This window comes from Nylanderia fulva, unplaced genomic scaffold (assembly GCF_048542155.1).
Source record: "Nylanderia fulva isolate GAGA-0341 unplaced genomic scaffold, ASM4854215v1 Scaffold35, whole genome shotgun sequence".
In the NCBI taxonomy this organism is placed as follows: domain Eukaryota; kingdom Metazoa; phylum Arthropoda; class Insecta; order Hymenoptera; family Formicidae; genus Nylanderia; species Nylanderia fulva.
Genome location: NW_028190422.1, coordinates 1,712,031 through 1,734,395, shown reverse-complemented (window position 1 = coordinate 1,734,395; position 22,365 = coordinate 1,712,031). Strand labels below are relative to the sequence as shown.

At 29.6% G+C, this 22,365-nt stretch overlaps 4 protein-coding genes across 5 annotated transcripts; 2 read left to right on the top strand and 2 right to left on the bottom strand.

Annotated features, from left to right (window-relative positions):
* Window positions 1–283: 283 nt before the first annotated feature.
* LOC114934959 (uncharacterized) lies at window positions 284–3,070 on the top strand. Its single transcript, XM_029307690.2, has 4 exons — window positions 284–772; window positions 990–1,291; window positions 1,523–2,059; window positions 2,342–3,070. Exons 1-4 carry the CDS (start codon window positions 521–523, stop codon window positions 2,724–2,726), a joined length of 1,476 nt encoding a protein of 491 aa, XP_029163523.1. The 5' UTR covers window positions 284–520; the 3' UTR covers window positions 2,727–3,070.
* Window positions 3,071–3,383: 313 nt separating this feature from the next.
* Window positions 3,384–6,099, top strand: LOC114934960 (putative serine protease K12H4.7). The gene is made up of 10 exons (XM_029307691.2): window positions 3,384–3,684; window positions 3,785–3,966; window positions 4,047–4,230; window positions 4,321–4,369; window positions 4,435–4,570; window positions 4,696–4,762; window positions 4,832–5,057; window positions 5,144–5,273; window positions 5,492–5,661; window positions 5,753–6,099. The coding sequence occupies exons 1-10, from the start codon at window positions 3,484–3,486 to the stop codon at window positions 5,860–5,862; spliced, it is 1,455 nt and encodes a 484-aa protein (XP_029163524.1). The 5' UTR covers window positions 3,384–3,483; the 3' UTR covers window positions 5,863–6,099.
* LOC114934962 (alpha-tocopherol transfer protein-like) lies at window positions 5,109–12,049 on the bottom strand. 2 transcript variants are annotated; one of them, XM_029307692.2, is made up of 7 exons: window positions 11,967–12,049; window positions 8,839–9,052; window positions 8,435–8,594; window positions 8,309–8,370; window positions 7,793–7,986; window positions 6,496–6,709; window positions 5,109–6,400 (listed from the first exon to the last, which is right to left on the bottom strand). In XM_029307692.2, exons 2-7 carry the CDS (start codon window positions 9,011–9,013, stop codon window positions 6,195–6,197), a joined length of 1,011 nt encoding a protein of 336 aa, XP_029163525.1. In that variant the 5' UTR covers window positions 9,014–9,052; window positions 11,967–12,049; the 3' UTR covers window positions 5,109–6,194. The 2 variants fall into 2 exon arrangements, with proteins under 2 accessions (XP_029163525.1, XP_029163526.1); XM_029307693.2 differs by lacking the exon at window positions 11,967–12,049 and adding an exon at window positions 11,873–11,960.
* Window positions 12,050–15,384: 3,335 nt separating this feature from the next.
* LOC114934996 (uncharacterized) lies at window positions 15,385–22,004 on the bottom strand. The gene is made up of 6 exons (XM_085485195.1): window positions 21,955–22,004; window positions 21,093–21,279; window positions 20,588–20,755; window positions 20,000–20,209; window positions 19,648–19,788; window positions 15,385–17,403 (listed from the first exon to the last, which is right to left on the bottom strand). Exons 2-6 carry the CDS (start codon window positions 21,242–21,244, stop codon window positions 17,310–17,312), a joined length of 765 nt encoding a protein of 254 aa, XP_085341321.1. The 5' UTR covers window positions 21,245–21,279; window positions 21,955–22,004; the 3' UTR covers window positions 15,385–17,309.
* Between the last annotated feature and the right edge of the window lie 361 nt (window positions 22,005–22,365).

The window sequence follows — 22,365 nt, the reverse complement described above, 5'->3', positions numbered from 1 at the left end:
AATCTTTTAATGATTTCATAATTAGTTCGTAAATAATTATAGTGTCTCCATCTTTTAATGAGATTGCAAACTAGTACGTATTAATTTTGTTGGTAATTTGCATCTTGCTTTTGTATTAAATCTATTTTTTATATTTAAAATATGTAATATTATATAGTAAATAATTAATAATATCAATCTTTAATAACACATCTGTATAATATATCTCTCTTTAATTAAATTTGTAAAACAATATGATATCTTTAATATACAATTAATACATGACTTTTGATACTGCACGAAGCATTGACATCATATAATAGCATTGCATTTGCAATCAGATTCCATATAATTATTCTTTCGTTTCACGAGTTTGTATATCGACGATTTGGTCATATGTTGTTTGAAAATCAATATGGCGGCGGACATGTGTCGTTGTGTATATCGAGGTCAATAGCTGGTCGTTTCTCCGCTTCGGCGTGATTATTCTCGAGTGTTCGTCGTCGAGCATATTTGCTAATGTTTCTGAGGATGCGCGAAGATGGAGGAACGTCGCACGACAAAACCTAATCATAAGGAGTGGCGTCGCATCGCGAAGAAGGAACGTCGCAGACGCATCCGACAGAGAGTCGCCCAGGAACGCGATGGTAATGAAGAGAAGTTGAGGGCAGCACTGATGTGTAACGAGAAATACTTGAATTGGCGCGCTGAGCAGGAAAAGGAGGAGAAAAAGAAGGAAGCCCGTGAACAAGAGGAACAAGCGGAACGAAACAAACTTTGGGTGGCGGAAGAGGTAAATACAAATGTAGTGTCTTATAAATATAGATTTTTTTAATGATTTCATATCTTCTTCTATGGCTGTTTTACCTTTTATAGCTTTTATGCATATAATTGGGAATTATTAATGTAAATGGCAAAAAATATATTTTTTGTATGCAAGTTTGAAATAAATCTTTAATTTAATAAATTTTTAATTCCGATAATTGATCTATTATTTTTTAATGGTCTAGGTAAGAATACAGAAAGAGTGGCAAGTTCTTCAGGATCAAAAGGCGAGGGAGGAGCAACAAAAATTCGAGAAGCAGATGAAGATTCATAAAGAATTAGAGATAAGACAGGAAGCAATACGGAAGAAAAAAGAAGAAGAAAAACGAAAGCACGAAGAGCAACTGCGAAAGCAAGAACAATTGCAGAAAGAAATCGATGATTACATCGATAATGGAGTGAAAACACCCGAAGCTTTGCGAGAAGTCATCGAAAATCAACCTAGCAAAGATATTTGCCCATTTTTTACGAAAACAGGTGTTTGCCGGTTAGTATAAAGATCATCACGATATAATATAATTATGAGGTTTATTAATATTTATAAAAATTAAAATTTTTGATTATATATTATATAAATAGATGCCTATTGCAATTTTATAAATCTTTAAAAAATTTTTTACGTTAATCAGAATTATATTATGTTACATTAAGATTCAAATAAAAAATATTTTTATTTTCTCTAATTTGCAAATCTGTATTTAATTTTCATTGCTTTTAGATACGGAGATGTGTGCTCGAAGAATCATCGTAGAGTCTTCCTCAGTAAGGTGATCCTTATACCCGGATTCTATTCACATTTCTCGCTCGAGAAAAATTCGGCAGAATATGATACCGACGTTGCCCTTGAATTCGAAAGTTCAGAGACTTGGCATCACTTTCGCGCATTCTACGAGGATGTGATAAGCGAGCTGGAATCGTTTGGCAGAATCAAAACGCTCAAGTGTTGCTGCAACATCGAAATTCATTTGCGTGGCAATCTGTACGTCGAGTATTACACGGAAAGAGAGGCGGCCAGAGCTTGGAGGAACCTGAAGGGACGCTGGTACGCTGGCAAGCAGATTAATTGCGAATTCGTCAATTTGGTGTCCTGGAGGAACGCTATCTGCGGCATGAGCAAGTGTCCAAAGGGCAGCAGAGCCTGTAATTTTCTTCACACCTTCAGAAATCCTCACGAAAAGTACAACATCAAGAGTCCACCTCGATGGGCACGGAATATTTCTCAAGATCCGAACAATAGCAAGAGAAGCGAGCGCAGGTTAGTTGCTTATTTATTTATTTATTCTATGCTTCTATATGTGAATAGTATTCTATACAATATTTAATTTTATTAAGATACAATTTTCGTGTTCAGAATTTTAATTTAACACGATATAAAATAATAAATTGATTCTATTAATAATAGAAGAAAGTAAATTTAGAAGAAAAGATATAACAAATAAAGAATAAATATATAAAGATTTTTTAATAAAAATTCAGAAAAAGAAGGGAAAAAGATAGCTTCCATTATTATTTATATATTTTTTTATTTAATTACTAGTAACAAATCCAGATGGGAAGAATCCGTTCGAGATGATAACGAGAAAGATCGAAATTGGAGATGGTCCGAGTCTCCCGAAATTGAAATAAATACTCGTTCAAAAGACTCAGAAAGGAAACGTTCTCATTCTACGGAAAGAAGATCGCAAAGATCTTTACGCGATAGAAGTCATAATCAGAGCGAAAGATCAAATATTAGGAGTTCTAAGAATAGAACATCATCCGAAAAACGTCGATCAAGTCGCTCTAAGAGAGCGTACGATGACGAAGACTCTGATGAGACAAAATCGCACGAGCATTCTTCCAAAAGGCATAAAAAAGAATCTAAAAGAAGAAGAAGAAGTGATAGCGAAAATGGCCATGAAATTTTTGGAAAAAACTATTAAAAACTTCAAAACCATAGATATAAAAGGAAAAAAGATGTAAAGGCGGATGATTCCTAAAAATGATCCAAAGAAGATCTGTAAAGTTAAAAAAACAGTGCTTTTAATATTGAAGATAATTTTATTAAAGTGACACAGTATATGAAAGCAATGATCGAACGAGTAAACAATATTTTGTTTTTAAGTTTAACGAGTCAATATCATATTATTCTTTTATTTTCTGATTTTGATTGTAATTTTGATAAAGACTGTTAATCTATTCTGCCATTCTATTACTGTACAAGTAAACTAATATTTATGTAAGTACATATAGGAATATTAAAAAATAAATCGACTGTGATAAATTATTTCTTATTGTCGGATTAATTATCTAAAACGATGACGACAACAATACAGAATAAACATTTTAAGATATAATTTGCTCTAATCTGTGCATTTAATCGTAACACTTTATATCGCGTGATAAAGATTTACATTTGCGTTTATCGAACAATACGTTTTAATTGCTAACTCTCTTAGACATTCCGTAACCGTCAGATTCATCCTTTAATCACGATTATTTAATCAATGTATTATTTTCTATTTTATCGGTACAAAAAAATGTCAAACGATATCGGTCGTTAAAAGATACCATATCACTGATCATAATCGAAGAAAATGGCAAATATTAATCAGTCAGATTTAGAACATCTATCTAGCGCGCTTTAAAAGCAGATACACTCTCGCGTTCTCTGTTCTATAATTAAAAAGATAATCAATCATGATTGTGCTAAATATTTTATTGTTCGTTTTGTGTTCGATTTATCCCGTTGTTTACGGGGTAGGTTTTCGTGGATTTACTTTTCAAGGTTTGGAGGAGCCTAAGTCATTAAAACAGTATTCAGACAAAGACGTAATCGAGGGTTGGATTATCCAACCTCTCGATCATTTCAATTATCGTGACAATCGCACTTGGCCAATGGTAATTATCGTTACACGACTTTCTTTCCTTCCTCTTCCTCCTTCTTTTAAAATAAATATATATTTTTTAAAAATTAATATTTATGGATTGCTTTATGTAGCGTTACCAAGAAAATTCTGTATATTTAAAAAAAAATGGTCCTATTTTAATTATGATCGGTGGGGAATGGGAAATATCGAATGGATTTCTGCAAGGTGGATTGATGTACGAAATCGGATCAAAATACGGCGCATTAATGTATTATACCGAGCACCGATATTATGGAAAAAGCAAGCCAACAAAGTATACAATCTAATATAGCTTCCTATTGTCCTAAATTATAAAATAGTCTCTTTAAATTAACATTGCGTGAAAAAATTTAGAGACATCAGCACGGAGAATTTGCAATATTTAAACGTCGACCAGGCACTTGCAGATCTCGCTTATTTCATCGAAACAAAAAAGAAAGAGAAGAAATTAGAAAATAGTACCGTGATAGTATTCGGCGGTTCTTATGCTGGAAACATGGCGGCATGGGCACGACTCAAATATCCTCATCTTATTCAGGTATTTATATATTCTTGTATTTTTTAAATACTTATTTATATGTTACATATATTTTTAAAAATCAAATAAAGAGAGAAATATTTCTAATAGGGTGCTCTAGCCAGTAGCGCTCCAATTTATGCGAAGGCTGATTTCTACGGTAAATTATATATATAATTATTAAATATTTTTTATGAATATTATTAAAGAAAGCTTATTTCTTAGAATATTATGAGGTCGTGACAAAATCACTCGGCAAATACAGTGAAAAATGCATCGAGGATGTGAAAATTGCATTTGACTTCGTGGAGGAATTGTTAATCACACGAGGTGGTCCTGACAAACTTAAACTTTATTTCAAGTAAGATTAAACAGAAATAGAAATTCACAAATAATTTGCTAAAATTTTAGTAGGAAAATAAAATAAAGAGATAAAATAGGCAAAACCATTAGAAATCATAATTTTATTAATAATATTGATTTTAGTTTATGCAACATACCTAATGTAAGCTATCCTAAAGATCTTGGTTATTTGATGAATATGCTAGCAGAGGTACGGGAATTATCATTATTCATAGATGCTTATCCTTTCTACTATTCTTATTCTAAATGGCAATTTTAGGTATTCGCCGCAATCGTTCAATATGATAATGTTGAGAATGGTCAAACGAAAATCGCGGCGTTATGCAACAACATGACAGCGGCGCATTTAGGCAGTCCTTTGCAAAGACTCGCGCATGTTGTGCGTGTTATTTCGAAATCGGACAAGTGTGTCGATGTAAGTTATAATAATTTTATAAAAAAGTATCGAAATATTTCGTGGAACTCGCCAGCGGCCCAGGATATTAGTGAGTTGGATTAAGTAGCTTCAAAAATTAATTAAACAGCAATATGACGTATATGTGTTAAGAAGAAATTATTTTTATTTGTGCAGTAAGGCAATGGTATCATCAAACTTGCGCGGAATACGGTTACTATCAGACGAGCTCAAATAAATCAATCTTTGGAACGCTGTTCCCATTAAGTTATTACATTAGCATGTGCACAGATTTGTATGATGATCCGTAAGTGCGTTAAAAATTATGTAATATTTTTTCGCTTTTAATCGCTTATAAATTTCAATACTTGTAATTCATAAATATATTTGCGCTGCCAACCATAAGTTTCTCAACAGGTTCAATGTTAAATGTTAAACAATTCTTGTCGGTATTGAATGATCTATTTATTAATTATTCTTCCGATTTCTTTTATGGAAAAATAATAATCTTAACGTTAATTTTAGCTATAATGATAAGATATTGAACTCACGGGTTAGACGAACAAATATAATGTATGGTGGGCAACTACCTGACTTAACAAACGTCATTTTCACGAATGGTGATATTGATCCGTGGCATTCGTTATCGGTATTGAAAGATCTAAATACTTTTTCGCCTGCTATTGTTATCAATGGTAAGTAATACAGTTGATTGAAAACTATATTATTAGAAGTCTATTTTTTCTAACGCAAGAAAAAGAAAAAGAATATAATATCATTTTTTAGGATCCTCGCACTGTCGCGATATTTATAGCGACGAAGTCACAGATACAGAGGATTTAAAGAAGGCTAGAGTGAGAATTCGTGACATAATTGGCAAATGGATTTCTCCATAAACGATTCCGTCGAATTTTAAGCAGAAACTTGTAGATTGCGATTTCTCAGATAGAGAGCAAATAATGGAATTATATTTATTTTTTACGCATTCACTGTGATGTGTTAAAAATTATGTACAATATCTGAATATATAGCTTATGGTGCTGTTCTGAATAATATGCGCACACATTAGTGAGATATCTCTACATATTTCTACATAGTACAAAAATAAAATTATATTAATACCAGAGTACTAATCTATGTGATTGTAATTTCCAAACCAGTCTGTATCGCGATCCCGCGCCATTTATTATCTAGGTAAAAAATGCAAAGAGTAGCTGACGTTTATATATCAATCAACTTCGAGTTTTCTGAAGGATCCTGTTATTCCGTACATTGCAGAATCGGTGGAACCCACGCTGGAACAGCCGAATCCTTGTTTCAGAGCCGAGACGGCGCCTTCTCGCGCCTTCTCCGAGTACAACTCTAGATGGACGCTCATCTTATCGTTGCTCAGCAACGTGGGTCTCACTTCTAATACCTCTTTCCGCCATAGATCTGTATCAAAACAGTATCATCAAAAAAGAATTTAACATTTGTCATCTCTGAAATGGAATAATGTAACACGAGCTACTTGAAGAGACGTGAATTACCAATCATTTCCTTCATGGGAATCTTTCCGCCGTATTCTTTGGGCAGCATGCTCACATCCAACTTGCTATTAATAGCATCCTCGAGGCTTGTGTAAATCTTTACACGATTCCTGATTTTTTCAGAAATCAGTGACAGTCCGAAGTCCAAAGCGAATTTTAGCGAAGGATGTGTATTGATCCCGTGAACTTCCTTATGTCTCATCGGTACAGTGCGCTGAAATAAAATCATTTTTTTTTAATGTTCTTTAATCGGAAAAAAATCCCCTTTTCAAAATTATCCAATGTAAAAATAAGATTGATCGCGATACATTAAGTTAACAAAATTTGCTACGGCTTTTTACTTCGAGAAGCATGATAAGAGACGATGGAAATAAATATTCTTCATTTTTCTCGTTTTATTTTATTAACGTTTCAATGAAAGATTTACATTTTGCTGTATAAAAAGAACATTTATTTTCTTTATTAACAGTTGGAGGATTTATGTAAATGTATACTATTCTTATCCGTCTTTCTGCAAATATAATTTATTTCTTTGTCTGTTTTTATCAACAAATTACTCTTTAATATTAATAAAAAGCTATTTTGTTTCTAATCTTTTCTCAGACTTTAAATAGAATTACCACACAATAAACTTATGAGATAAATAATATGGAAAAACCGGTTAGTATCTGATCTTTAAGAAATATTATAAAACTTTGTTATGTGACGCCGTCCTTGGTCCAGAAAAAAACGTACAGTGTCAATTCAATTATGTTTTAATAAGGAAAATGTAACGCTTTTGCAGCAATTTAGAACGTGATGACTTGTTGATTTAATATAATAAATAATTTGAAAGTAAAATAAATATCTCGATTTAATATTATCATTGTGACGCATAATGGCATGATTAAACTAGACTAAATAAATATCTGCAAAGTGTCTTAAAACATGAAAAATATTAAATGTTGAAATGATTAATGCAAAGAATTATTACATAAAGAATATCTAAAAATCTAAATCTTTACTTTTCTTTTATCCAAAATAACTTAAATAAATTTACCACACGTTATGATGTTCGTATATACATATGTACATGTATTAATTTCTACAAATAAAATTATTACAAAATAATTAAAAAAAATAAAAACTCTTAAAAGAGAAACATTAATTTTGAAATAAAAAAAAATTATTCGAAATTAACAAATTTGAATTGAAGTTTGTATTATTGTTACGTCAAATTTGTTTTCAATTAATAATCAAAAGTTTCATTTTATTTATTGATTGTCAGTTTTATTTACAACATAGCATTTAATCGTACCTCGCCATTTTTCACGATGCGCACAGCTTCTTTAGGTGTAAAGAGCGTCAGATGAGGAAAACTGACACCAGCACCATCAGCAAAATGTACAAAGCCACGTACTTGACTCTCCTCATCTTCCATGAGCGTCTCATAAGTGATTGCATGAATCTTGCACATGTCCACGTTTGTGTATTTGTGAGGATCGAAAACACCTTGGGTAAAAATTGCGTGTTCAAGTGATTAGAGTAAAGTAAACGCGATGGAAAAGAAGACGCTGAGAATTATATAGTTTTCTTTTGCAACAGAATTACATAAATATAAAATCTTTATCACAAATCACTTTCTATTATTAGAGACCATTATTTTTATATGTTTATAAAACAATTATAGTCAATAAAAATTATTTATACAAACTTATAGAATTATATGTGTTTTTTGTAAACTTTAAAATATATTTTATATGTATTAAGCTATGTAATATTAATATTTTATATAGATACTCAGCGCTTTTCATACATAAAAAATAACATATACCTGGTCTCGCGATTATTACGCGACGACCTTTCGCATCGCGACCAGGTGCAGCGAAGATATATCTATAAAAGAAGAGATTGCGAAAATGAGTTTTAGTGGCAACAAAATAATTTTAAAAATACTCACCCCAATGACAATAAATCTTCCATATTCGGTTCTGTGATGTCCAAGTTATGAAATGCCAGGTGATATACCTGACGCAGCAGCAGATATCTTTCTGTGGCTTCTTGGGCCATCGGGACGTTGAATTTTTTGGATCGTAAGAATTTTAGCAAAAATCGTGCATCTGATGAGAGAGACAAATTTTAATATCGAAACTGCATATAAATAATTAAAGAATTGTTACTCGTTCGAATGTTTATAATTATTTAAATTTGTTTATTCATTCAAAACAATTATAACTTGAAAGTATTTCATTATAATCTTAAAGTAATTACACAAATGTTATCATAGTTAAATTATTTTCTGCATAACGTAAAAATTTCTACGTCAATGTTCACGTCGATCAGTATTTGATGTTACAGTCTTACCGAGACGGCAATTTTGAATGCGCGGATTCATCTTGATCCAATTGCGCATCTGCTCGAGAGCTTGATCTCTGGTGTTTTTGTCCTCTCTGAGCTCATCCTTGGCCATTTTTTGAATCTCCTCTGGGAGGATGCACTCATAGTCATCTTCCTCGGTCACCCATTCGACTGCTCCCATCTTGATATCGTCTGATGACCTACTTGAATCTACAGAAATCTGAAAAAACCGTGACATTTATATCTCGAAAGTTTCAACAAAGGTTGTTGTAAGCGCATCCTTTTGTCGCCATATTCTTTTTATAAATAACAATAATTATTTCAAAATATTTATATTCTAATAGAAACAAAAGGATTTGTTTAAAAAAGCACTTTCAGTTTTTATTTTTTAAATATATATATATGTATGTATTAACTAGACCTTTCTGAACACAACAATGTGATACAAATTCACATTTCTGATCTTCTTGCTACCTTGCTATACAGCTTATTTATGTAAGTGTAACAATACGCGTTTTCACTTTCTTCGTCCGACTGAGTTGACCGGCTGACCTACTTCCTGTTCAAAGCCACGGCGAAGGCGTCTTGAAGAAATGTGCTTGTCTCTTTCTCTTTCTCTCTTTTAAAAAGGAATGGATCGGTTACGTTGTCAGTCGGCCGATCGCGGACGGGAACTCTCCAACCTTTCGTCAGTTAGTGACATAACGATTAACGTAGCACAGCCGACTGTTTCATCGCGCACCACGTGTTTGAGTATGAGTGTGCACCGGCTTGTTTCGCAATCGCTTTCTCCGATTATGCAATAAGTGAGTAGGTTGTTCACCCATCTTTATTCGCCGAAACAAACTGTTGCGCGGTTCCCGAAAGAAAGAAGTGTCATTATCATTGCTTTAGTTACTTTTTCCTACTTTAGTGTTTTTACTTTACGTTGTTTTCACATTGCTATTGCGTTATAGAGGTACAACTCTAATTTTTTATGCGTTTTGTGCAACGTGAAGTTCTACAATTGAAGTAGGACGAAAGATCTGAGAAACATCTTTAAGAGGGAAATGGGAACGCTGTCTCTCTGTTATGTAGCGAGAGTCATTTCGCAATATGAATATTCATTCTTTTTTGAATATGCTTATTATATACAATATACCGTCGAGAGAGTTTTATTTTCCCATCTCATTTCCATCTACTTCCTAGATTATTTCTAATCACCGTTTTCTAGAGCGAGGATAATTAAGATTGTATAACAATATTCCCTCCTCTATGCTACATAACTACAAAGTCTAACTACAAAAATTTGATCGGATACGTAATCTTTGTAACCGTTATGTCATTAAAGAATTTCAATCGAAAGTGAAATGTCGGGCAAGCATGTATTGCGGCGAAATACACGATATTTAACTATAAAACACTCGTCAATTTTTGATAAGTCGGTAATAAACAAAATGACTGCCGGATTACAGAAACATATTATCTGTTACGTCTACACCGGTCACGTATACTCTTACGTGGATAAAAGTAATTACGATTGGGCTGCACAAATGACGCTGTACTACGATTATAATGGAGCTGGTTAAGGGTATGAGTCTTCTTCCGCGTAGAAAGTACCACTTATCGTATTATTGCCAGCAAGCTTTTATCTCTCCGTCGTCGATCGCGCTTATAAAAGATCACGCTTTTTTTCATACAAAGTTACATCGATTACGTCACATGACGTATTTAATCCTTTCATTTTTACACCAGGGTGACTCAACGTTACCTCTCGTTATTATTAAAATACCGCGATCATGCAATCGTTATGTTACGTCTGCAAACGATTCCCGCGCATATTACAACGATTATGTCATGGCGCTTTTGACTCTGTTGCAGCTCATTTGCGGTTGATTTCGAACGTGTAACGAACGAGATTGTGTCGAATCCCACGCTTCTTCCAACGTGTAAATTTCTTTCAAAGTGCGAATTCACATGAATGGCAATTAGCGTTCTATATTTCCGACCTTTTGTAATGTCGACCTTTACGACCAAGGATAAAACGTACATGTACCGTCCCAAGGATTAAAATTCGCGCGACGTTTGCCGATTCGACAATGTCGATTTATTCTGATGAGCGTGATCAGGCAGCTTAAATCTGACGTTACAGACAGTAAATTGTTGTAACATGACGTATTTTATAATAGTTTTTAATCCTTCAAAATGGATAAATAAAATATTAAATTTTCTATAAGGTATATTCTACAAGATTAATGTTAATATAATGTATAATAATATTATAAATAATAATAAATAGAAATATAAATAATTCATAAATATTATTAATATAATATAAATTAATATTAAATATTAATTATATCAAATATACAATCTCTTTCTTTTTGTTTGTCTCAATAAAAAATAAAAAAAAAAGTTGCATGTGTAAAGAAATATAAATACAATTAAATTTTTAATCTAAAACACGAATATATAAAACATCAATATAAAAATATGAAATTAATATATCTAAAGTATTATCTAAAAATTATTAATACTCTTAAGATATTGCAAAAGCATTATATATTCTTTTCCGATTATACAATATAGAATCTTGCCAAGTTATGTTTGATTTTTGCAACAAAATTTTAGAATAGAACGACGTATCTGTACGTCTATAAAATTAATATTTTTGATTTGTGTTTTGACTAAAAAGCTGTATTAAAGCAAGTTTAGTAAAAATTAATTGAAAATTGCGGTTGTATAATATACATGTTTTAAAAACAATTTAACTTTTTTTTCTCAAATTTTTAAAAAAATTTAATTTAATTGAAAGATCATACACACAAAATATAGACACTGACATAATCATTTAGTTTAATATTTTGTATCTTGTAATACTATAAAAAAGTAAAATTTTTTTCTATAAAATTATATTTAAAAAAAAAAATGCCGAATATAAAATGTGAAAGCATGTAAACACTTTCTAGGAAAAAATTAAATAATATAAAAGATTATTTGATATATGTATATTATATAAGAGCGAGTATGGATTAAATCTTAAGAGTGCTTTCACGCTTACTCAATATCTATCTGCTTCTTGACGGCATAAATCCGAAGTGATCTGTCTCAAGCACTATTCTAAATAAATATCCTATTTGATTATGTTAACGTACCCCGATCGTTGTGCCCCAGGTGCACACTTGGAAGTGACTACCCCACTCTCGTCGAACGTTCGCTCTTTTATAATTTTCTGCGACGCCCTTCCTCTTCGACCAACGTCTCCAATCGCGACTACGTTTATGCGAAGCGTGTCCTCAAAGCGAAGACCGGATCCTTCGGAGTACAAAGTGTAGACCAAAACGCGTTCTCGCCTTGATTTCCAACGCGGCGCAGATTAAATGTAATACAAACTTTCTGTTAAAGTCCGCACCAACGAATCTGCAAACTACGCTAGTTCGCTGGTCTTCTACCTTCTTTTATATAGATACCTGGATAGTATCGTTAATAGAAACGATGCGCGATAATATCGCTTTCATAACGCGATCCCCCTGCTGCTATTGCTCCCTTTCTTTTTAGTAATAAGTAATAAGTAAAAGATTTCAGATAAAGTCACGTCATTTCCTTCTTTTTTTTGGTTGTAAATTTATAAATCTTGTTTTTGATTTTTTTTGTATATACAATAAGTAACATTATGCTTTTTAATTAGACTTGGTTATCGAAGATTTAGCATGACAAACTGATGAAATTTGATTACTAAATATATCAAAGTTCTGTTTAACAATTTATTATTACTTGAAAATTAATGTCAAATTCTACTTCTTTGGATTTAACCATTTTATAAATAAGTTTTTGACATGTCTATGAGCTTATCTCTTATTATTACCCGATGTCATTTCCCAGAATTTAGAGTTCAAAGTACTTGAAAGGCTGTCTTTTATTCTGTCTTTTTGTGACAGAAATGTATCCTTGGCAACCTTTCCTTCCTTCATTTCTTTACCTTGCATTTTTTACTCCTTTTATTTTAAACTCCTTTTATTTTATTTTAGTTCAATTTACGAAAAATGTTCTGATCCGATAAGCTCTTAAGATTTTTAAATCTTAAGCATTACCTTGTACGATATATATTTATTGTATAATTCAACTAATAACACAAATAAACTTTCTCCAGTAATTTGAAATTTTTTTTTTAACATATTCAATTTAACATATGTAAAAAAAGAAATACGATCATAAGTCTGAGAGATTGACAACTTTCTTATCTATCTTATCTAAAATATTATTAAAAGAATCTGAATTTATTATTGATATTTTATTAAAAATGGATATTTACTTAACATAATTTTTAAAATAATTAATAAATGTAATATTTGAAGTTTTTTTTATTATTAAGGTTAATAAGAATATTATTACTTGCGAGAAGTTTACCTCGACTATCAAGGGCACTTATACAGGGCTGAATAAATAAAGTTGTATATAAAAGTACACTCTGATATCTTCTCCTTCTCAAAATATTACAATTTACAAAATCAATTACTGCAATTATATATGGACTAAACCTGTGAAAATTCGTATCTCGGAATACAAAGATCATATAATAAAAAGTAATACACAAAACTCGATGGTAATTGACCGTAAAATTAGTGTGAATTATAATTTCCATATTCTCAATGATAAACCTTGCTACTTTAAGAGATTCATTTTAAAGATGCTTTACAGAGAAAAAAATCCAGTCTTACCTTCTGAATGACTGCTAAAATAAGAAAAATATGTATAATACCTTGCGAATGACCGCTAAAATAAGCGGTCATTCGCAAGATATTATACATATTTTTTTCTTTTTAATTATATTGAATAAATTATTGTTAAAATTTAAATATTGCCATGCTTATATCTGATATATCAATTGACAAGTTTGTTTTTATTTGATGTCTATGACTTCTGTGGTTTCGGTTACCTATTACTTCGTACTAATCATTATAACCGAGTCCATCTCTCGCGTTTAAACAGTTATTTAACGCACTTTATGACTTACAGTTAACGACTTTTATGCTTTGTAATATAATATATATATAATGATTCTACTTCGTTAGAGAGAAAATTTCTTCCTTTTATTATATCCTTATATCTTTTATCGTTTTTGCTATCACACAATATATTATAAGTCAAAGAAATAATCTTTTGATCTATTCTTTTTTTAGGAAAATAGCAATAATGTTTAATGGCTAATATTAAAAGATAAACCAAAGAAGTCTTTTTCAGTTAGAACATTTTTTATTCATCATCTATTACTGACTATTTAAAGTTATTCTAATTTATTTTGTTTATTCAATTTTATTTTTAATATGTATTGAAGAGGGTTCAAACCAAAACTGTACTTATAATTTTTTTTACAAGTTATAACTGGCTTTTCGAATGTTTATTTTATTATTTTATTTTTATTTTATATTATTTGATCTTTAGGTTCTTAATATTTCTCTCTAGATGGTTTGACAAATATCTATTGATCGAAGATAAACCTGATGAATAACTGACGTTTATACTTGGTTCACCGTAATTCCAACGATATACTGCAATTTTTTCTGCTCGAGTATGGTTGCAGTGTCTTACGATCTCATACGTAAAACATATACGGAGCGTTACCGCATAATAAAATCCTGCTGAAACATTACATAACAAGAGAAATGGAAATAGATGACTGAAAATATTAATCAGCGTGTTCACGTAGGAATGAATTTTATGACAACCGCGATTATATTCGAAAAAAGAGATTCTTCCCATTTCTTGATTCATATTGTCTCTTTTAATTAAAATAGCATGACATTAATTCGTCAATATCGTTGCACAAAAAACAGGCTCGAACCGGGAAAGTAATTATTACATCAAGTCAGTCATCAAAACGGATGTTAAAAGATGATGCCCAGTAATCAGCTGAAAATTGTCGGGTCGCATTCACATATGTCGAACAGCTTCGAGGCGAATAGGATTCTCGCGTTTGTTGATGCACATGCACAGGATGTCAGTGTATCACTGTAACATTAATTGTTAAAACGATTGTCGGGTAAACGTTTCGTTCTTGACAAACAGGAAACGTGACGTCTTTGGTACAATCGGCCAATTTTATTCACTGAAATTGCTATAATAAAGTAATTCTTTTCAACGACATGTAGAATTCCTGCTCGATAAAACATATAAGGAAGCGGAGTAACAGGGCGAACTGGAAGCGCGATGTAACATATAGCTTTGCGGCGTTACAGAACGAACGTAACTTCTGACCAGTTGCATCATCATCGATGTATACGTAAGAGGCAAATAAGAGATATTTTTAATCATAAAGAGACGTAACGTTATGTGCGTGCACAAAGAAAATATTTTAACATTGATAGATCTATTTCTAAGTTACGTGAGAAGACCATGTAAAGGTAATTAAAAAAGAAAGAGTGGATGATAGGTATAGAAAATTTTATTTATTAAAACATATTCGCAAATGCTGATTCAAAATTAATTTACAATATTTAATTCATTTTTGTGTTTGACACATTATTTATAACATTGTTTGTAACATATAATATTTAAGCAAATAATATAAGCACTTAATTATAATATTTGAGCAAAAAATTTAGACCAATATGTTATACAAGGTAATTTAAAATTAAATAAAGCAACCTAGAATTTTATACTATTTTTAATACTAATTACTGTGTTTTATACTCGCAAATTTTTATTTAAAAAAATATCCTCTTTAAGAAAGTATAATCCTCTTATAGCACAATGTAAATTTTGATTGATTGATTGATTTATAAGTATATAAAAAATATAAATAATACGATAACATATATAACAATTCTATAATTTAATTTTTTTTACTATATTATATCTTATCTAAAGAAAAATGCATCAATTATAACTATATCTCTTTTTTCTATTTCTATATGTCTATTCTTTAAACTACGTATTTTTCCTTAACGCTCAGTCTGAGCTGCTTTGTTATTAATATTGTTATTGAAAGCGTCAAAGCGAACGCAGCCTATATATATTCATATTAAAATAAAACTTGATTTGAAAACAATTTGTGAAATAATTGTAAGTGATTTATATAAGAACAATTGGTGATTCAACGTAGCGCAATGTAACGCCTATTGTTTGAGTATTACGTGTCATTACGAAGATTTATACATACGCAATGACCGGGGTTGCTCGCTTATAAATCGTAGTAAATTTCAAATGATTACAAAAAGAAAGTTAGCAAAGTCTTAGATATTACGTGTGCTCGCAGAGTCTTAATCAATGTAAGTTTAACCGTGCGTAACATTACACGTTTCGTCGAACATATACTAAACGACACATCACACATCATTTTCTGCAAAAATCACTGTTCGTTTTTAATACAATCCGGAAGTAATGCATTCGAAAATTTCATCACGCGTTCAGAACTACGAACCATGACTATGAATTACGTGTAAGTTGGCTTTCATCAAAATTAAAAGTCGTATCTATTTCTATTTTATAATTAAAATTATATTTTAAACGGATCATTGAAATAATAAATTGATAATCTAATTATGTAAGCAACACGGACATTATTCTCTGCATATATTATAATATAAAAATCAAATATTCAATTCTTAATTAGATATAATTATGTCAGATAATACAATAAAATAATAATAAAATAACACAATAAAAAATAACTTAAACAATATTATCTCCTCAAAAACAATTATGCATTACTCTTTTTAGAGTCTACAAATCATCTCTTTTATATACGATATCATCTTCTATCAAATTTCGTTTCATAATATTGATCTCATTCTGAGTGTACGATTGCCCTATACTTTTCCTCTTTTCTATAATATTTTTTTCTAAAACATTTTCTCTTAAAGGTTGGTAGGGAATAATTTTAATATTAATATTTTCTTTAATGAAAGTATTATTTACTGTATGCATAATTCGTTTTAGTTCTGTACTACGAATGGAAGCGTCATCACTCAGCTCAACTTTAAAAACTGCCAATAAAGTAATCTGCCGATCTCTGTATAGTTTTTGAAAAGTTTTCACATAGTCTATTACAACTATCGAATTCTCTGCTCTCAAATTCTCTAAGACAACAAAGTTCGGATACAGTGATGAGAAATCGTTATCTCTTCTACGAAGCTTTTTCTTTATAATGTCCACTGTGTATGATTTTTCGATATTAGTATCACGAATGAGAACCACGATTTTTAAAAGAGGTGATTCTCGCTGAAGATAATCCGTCGAAACGTCTAAAACTGATAATGATCGAGAATTTGTATCTTTAAATCAACGGAAGGCGGAAGAATCGTTATGTTATTGCGCTGAGCATTCTGAAATTGATATCAAAATTTCCAAGACAAAAACAATATAAATACAAATAGGTACCAGTACAAATAATAATACTTCATTTTTAACATGTGATAAGTTATCGAAGAGTGAAAATGCTGCAAAAGATTCTATATGTTCAAAACTTGGAAAAATATATTGTTTCATTGGCGTCCAAATCATAGATAACATTGTCGCCGAAGGAATGGTTGCTCATTGGAAAAATCATCGATTGCTGAAGATTCTGCTATAATATTGGAATTACTAGCTTGCCTGCAAAGAAAACCACCAAGATTTGTTAAAATGACAAGTTACTGTGATATATGTTTATACTCTACTGTGTTCATATATGTTTTTCCAATTGATACGTGAATGCGAGAAGACACTTGATCAATTTTATTTTGCACTCTACTTTTTTAGTTTATTTATTAATCATACGTTCTTGAATCATCGCGTTACATTAAATAAAAGGAGCGTTTAAATATATTTTAATATAAATAAAAAATTTTTCTACATAATATTGTAGATATAATGATAATTATAAATTTATTATTCTTTAATTTAATAAGTAATATATAGTTGCATTTTTATTGTTAATAATTAGTTAAGAATTAGATTGCATAAAATTATTTTAATTGTGTAAATATAATTATGGATAATTAAATAATTTGAAATAATGATATAGTGTTAATCTAAACAATTTTTTTAAGAATTTATAATAAAAATAATTAAATTCATATATTTAATACAGACAAATAAATTTCTGTTAAATAATCTAAGTGTATGCAACCCTACTTGTATTTTTTGGCACTAAACACAGAGTCAACCGTAATAAATTGTTAAACGAGTATTTAACCGTCTGTACAAAAATATCATGATAAAATGACTTTTTTGGAACTTGTTTCTGATTGAATAATTTCTTTTCTATAGTAAGAGATCCCAAGACATACCGCTATACTTGTAATTTTTAGAATTAGATGTCAAAACGGCTACAAATGAGTTTTTGTACGGATATATGTGCGTGTATATGTAAATATCTACTTAAGCAGAACTCTTCCGGGCTTTGTTTATTAACAAATAAATTTTTTTCTGTCGTCAATAATTTAAGAGTATGCAACTCTACTCGTATTTCTTGGCACCGAACACGAGGACAACTGTGATAAATTTTTAAAGTAGAGTATTTAAGTGTAATTAAAGAGTATTTAATCGTCTATACAAAAATATCATAATAAAATGATTTTTCCGGAACTTGTTTCTGGATAATTAATTTTTTTTCTATTGTAGAGGATCTTAAGACATACCGCTATGCTTGTAATTTTTGGAACAAGACGTCAAAACGGCCACAATGGGTTTCTGTACGGATATATGTGCGTATCGATCTATTTTATTCAATTCTATTTTTTTCGTATCAATTCTATCATTCTATCGATCGTATCAATTCTATTTTTTTTTGCTATAGTTATGAAAATTATCTCTCTCGAACCGGAAGTTAAATGAATAATGATTTCATAATGTAATATATTTTATTAATTATATTATTAATATTAATATTTTTTTTCTCTTATTCGTGATACAAACATCGAAAAATCTTACACAATGGACATCATAAAAAAAGTTTCATAGAAGAAGAGATAACGATTTCTCATCTCTGTACTTGAACTTTATTGTTTTAGAGAATTTGAAAATAGAGAATTTGATATAGATGTAATAGACTATGTGAAAACTTTTCAAGAATTATACAATTGGCAAATTACTCTACTGTCAGTTTTAAAGTTGAGCCGAGTGATGACACTTCGATTCGTAATATGGAACTAAATCGAATTATGAATATAATAAATGATACTTTTATATATCAGAGGAAATATTAATATTAAAATAAATATTAATATTAATATTAATCGTTGCCTCTTCTTCTACGAAACTTTTTCTTTATGATATCTACTGTGTATGATTTTTTATGTTTATATCACGAATGAGAGCCATGATTTTTAAAAGAGGTGATTCTTACTGAAGATAATTCGTCAAGACTTTTAAAACTTATTCATGATCGAGAATTTGTATCTTTAAATCAGCGGAAGGCAGAAGAACTGTTATGTTATTGGATTGCTCATTCTGATATATATATATATATATATATATATGCGAATGTTTGAATTAAATATTAATATGCAATAACCTTTTGAAAACCGGAAATGTTGCACGAATTCTAAATGTTGAGAACTCGAAAGAGGAGCTTGTTCTATTAGCGTCCGAATTATATGACATTTTCGGCGAGACAATGATTGCTTATCGAACTCGGTTGCATCCGTAGTCAACGGGAAAGACTCTATCGTAATATCGAATTTGAAAGGATGTCTGCGAAAATAGCACCGTCTTTTCATAGTAGAGCAAGTAAAATCGAAACTTTATTCTATACTTCATCCATGTTCATTCGTCGCAGAGATATTAAATTTTTGCGTATAATGATATATTAAGATTTAAACTTTTAATTAATTTTAATTAGAGCTAAATTCATACCTTTCATAATCTGACTTGTCATTATGTCCCGGTATAATCTGCTGGGAGTATTCCAAATGCTGAGAACTCGAAGAAGCTTGTGACGTTGACTTCAAAATTGACTGACTCGATGTGTCCAAAAATAACGATTTTTTATCGGACCTGAAGAAATCATCAATGTTCAAGTCTCTCTCGATGATTTTACCGTAATATCGGATTTGGAAAAATGTTTATGAACAAAAACGAGATTTATTAATAAAATAACAGGTTACATTGACATAAGCTATTAAATTTTCAAGTAAGATATTTTCTCGAGTATAATATTAAGTTTGAAATAATTTTCTTTCTCCAATCTTAAAATATATAATAATACCTTTTGTACTTTGATAACTCTTCAAATAACTCGTTACAGATTTTTTCTTTCTGCTGAATTTCACGTTCCATTTGGAGCAACGCGATATTATTCTTCAATGAATTAATTTTGATAATGAAAGTCGATATTAACTGCTCGTGTGATTTTTCATTTAATTCTAAAGCAATTTTCAACTGTTTAAACAGTTCTAACATAATATCGGGAGATTGTCTGTTAAAAATATATCAACATTTGTCAATAATTACAAATATTTATATAATTATTTATATAATTAAATTTTATACTTTATATTTCTATATAAAATAATTAGACTTTTCTATAGATATAAAATAATTAAATTTTTTATATGGAAATTGTTTTAATTGCATAAATATCTTTAATGAAAAATTATAATTTTTAATAATACAAGAAAATAAGAATGTTATTTTAAATAATTCTTAATATTTAATGCAAATCACTACAATAAAAAAAATAAATGAAATTTTTTTAATGAAACTATTATATTTTCAAATATTATATTTTGAGTAAGATGTGTTAACATTAAAATAATTATCTCTTTTTATATAATCTTAAAATATATAATAATACCTTTTGCACTTTGATGAGGCTTTAAATAATTTAGAATTGGCTTGTTCATTCTGTCTACACTGCCGATACTCACGTTCCAGTATTTGAAGCAACAAATTAATATGTTTCGTCAATGTATTGATGTGGGCAATCAGATTTGATATTATCTTATTCTGCAATTCTTCGTCGCTAAAATAAAAAACAAGTAAATTTTTTTAAATAAAGATATTAAATTTCGAGTATTATATGTGTGTGAAAAATATTAAGTTTGAAATAATTCGCCCTCTTTAATTTTAGAATATAATTGTGAGACTAAATTATTTTAATTACGTATATATCATACTATAAAAATATAATTTTTAATAATACAAGAAAATAATATAGAGTCATTCTGCATAATCCTCCATAATGTACGCAAATAATTATGTAAATACAAGCAAATTTAATTTTGTTAATTTTGTATTAATATTAAATTCTCATTTATTCAATATTAAGTCTAAAGTATTTATTATCAAATATACAATACTTTCTGTTATCTTTCTTGATATCTTGTTCCAAGGAATCAAAATGAGTATTCGAAGCGGACGGTTGTGGTGTCTCGCATAAAGTAGACATTGTCGTTGATTCTTCATTTAAATTGGAAGAATCATCCGATGTAAAATTTGGCGACTCTGTCATTATATCGTATTTGAAAATTGTCTGCGAAGAAAGTACTGAAATAATATTATAAATTATATTGACATATGCAGACATTTTATTTTATTTATATCTTATCTGCGAATCAGGATATGCATTGAAAAACAAATTTTTAGTTGATTAATTTATTTGATATTTCTTTATTTTTTAAATAACTAATTTAAATCTTAATGAGAAGTTGTTTAAAATTGAGATGCAATTGAAAAAAATATATATCGCGTTAAGAGCAAAATTATAAATATTTTTCAACTAAATAAACAATATAAAAACACAACATACAAACAAAATTTCTAATTATTTTAATATTAAACATTTTTGAGCTTTTTAGATATTTGTGTCTATTAATCTTTGCGTTTGATATTTTAATATTATTATTCAATAAGATATTTATTATTAAAAGAAACTCAATCTCAATCTTATTTCAAGTTATTATTCAATCTCAAGAATTTTGCTAAACATTTATGTTACTTTTCAAAGTTTCAAATAAATTTTTAAAAAGTATAAATTAATGCAAGACACATTCACAATTTCTTTTATATATATCTTATACGTTACTATTTTAATACTTTATTATTTTACTTTATTTCTAAAGTCTAACTGTATATTTTATTTTTAATCTGATTAAAAAAGGTACAATCATGTAATTATTAGTCATTTAAAATAAAAAAGAAACCATTTGGTTTTGCACATACCACGAGATAGGAATCTTACCAGCACACAATCCGATTGTAAACTGTTAGAGTTCGTGTCTTGATGAAAACAAGTCAGTGCCCTTGATTTTTTTTAAACGAAAATATTATTTGTTTTTCTTATTATTTTTTATAATTTTGCTGTACTGATAATATGTGATTGACAACACGTTTGATTTAAATTAAGATTAAGATTTTAGAATTTTAACGCTAACATAAAACCAATTACTTTCTTAAGTGCAAGTTTTTATTAAAAGGAATAAATATTTAATATAATATATACATATACACTAGCGGATCCTGGGAGGAAGGTGTTTAAGATTAGACCTCCTCCTTGCAAATTAAAAAATTTCTTCGTTGATTCTAGAGTAAAAGCTAAGCATGAAATAAGAAAATATTAATTAAATAACTTTG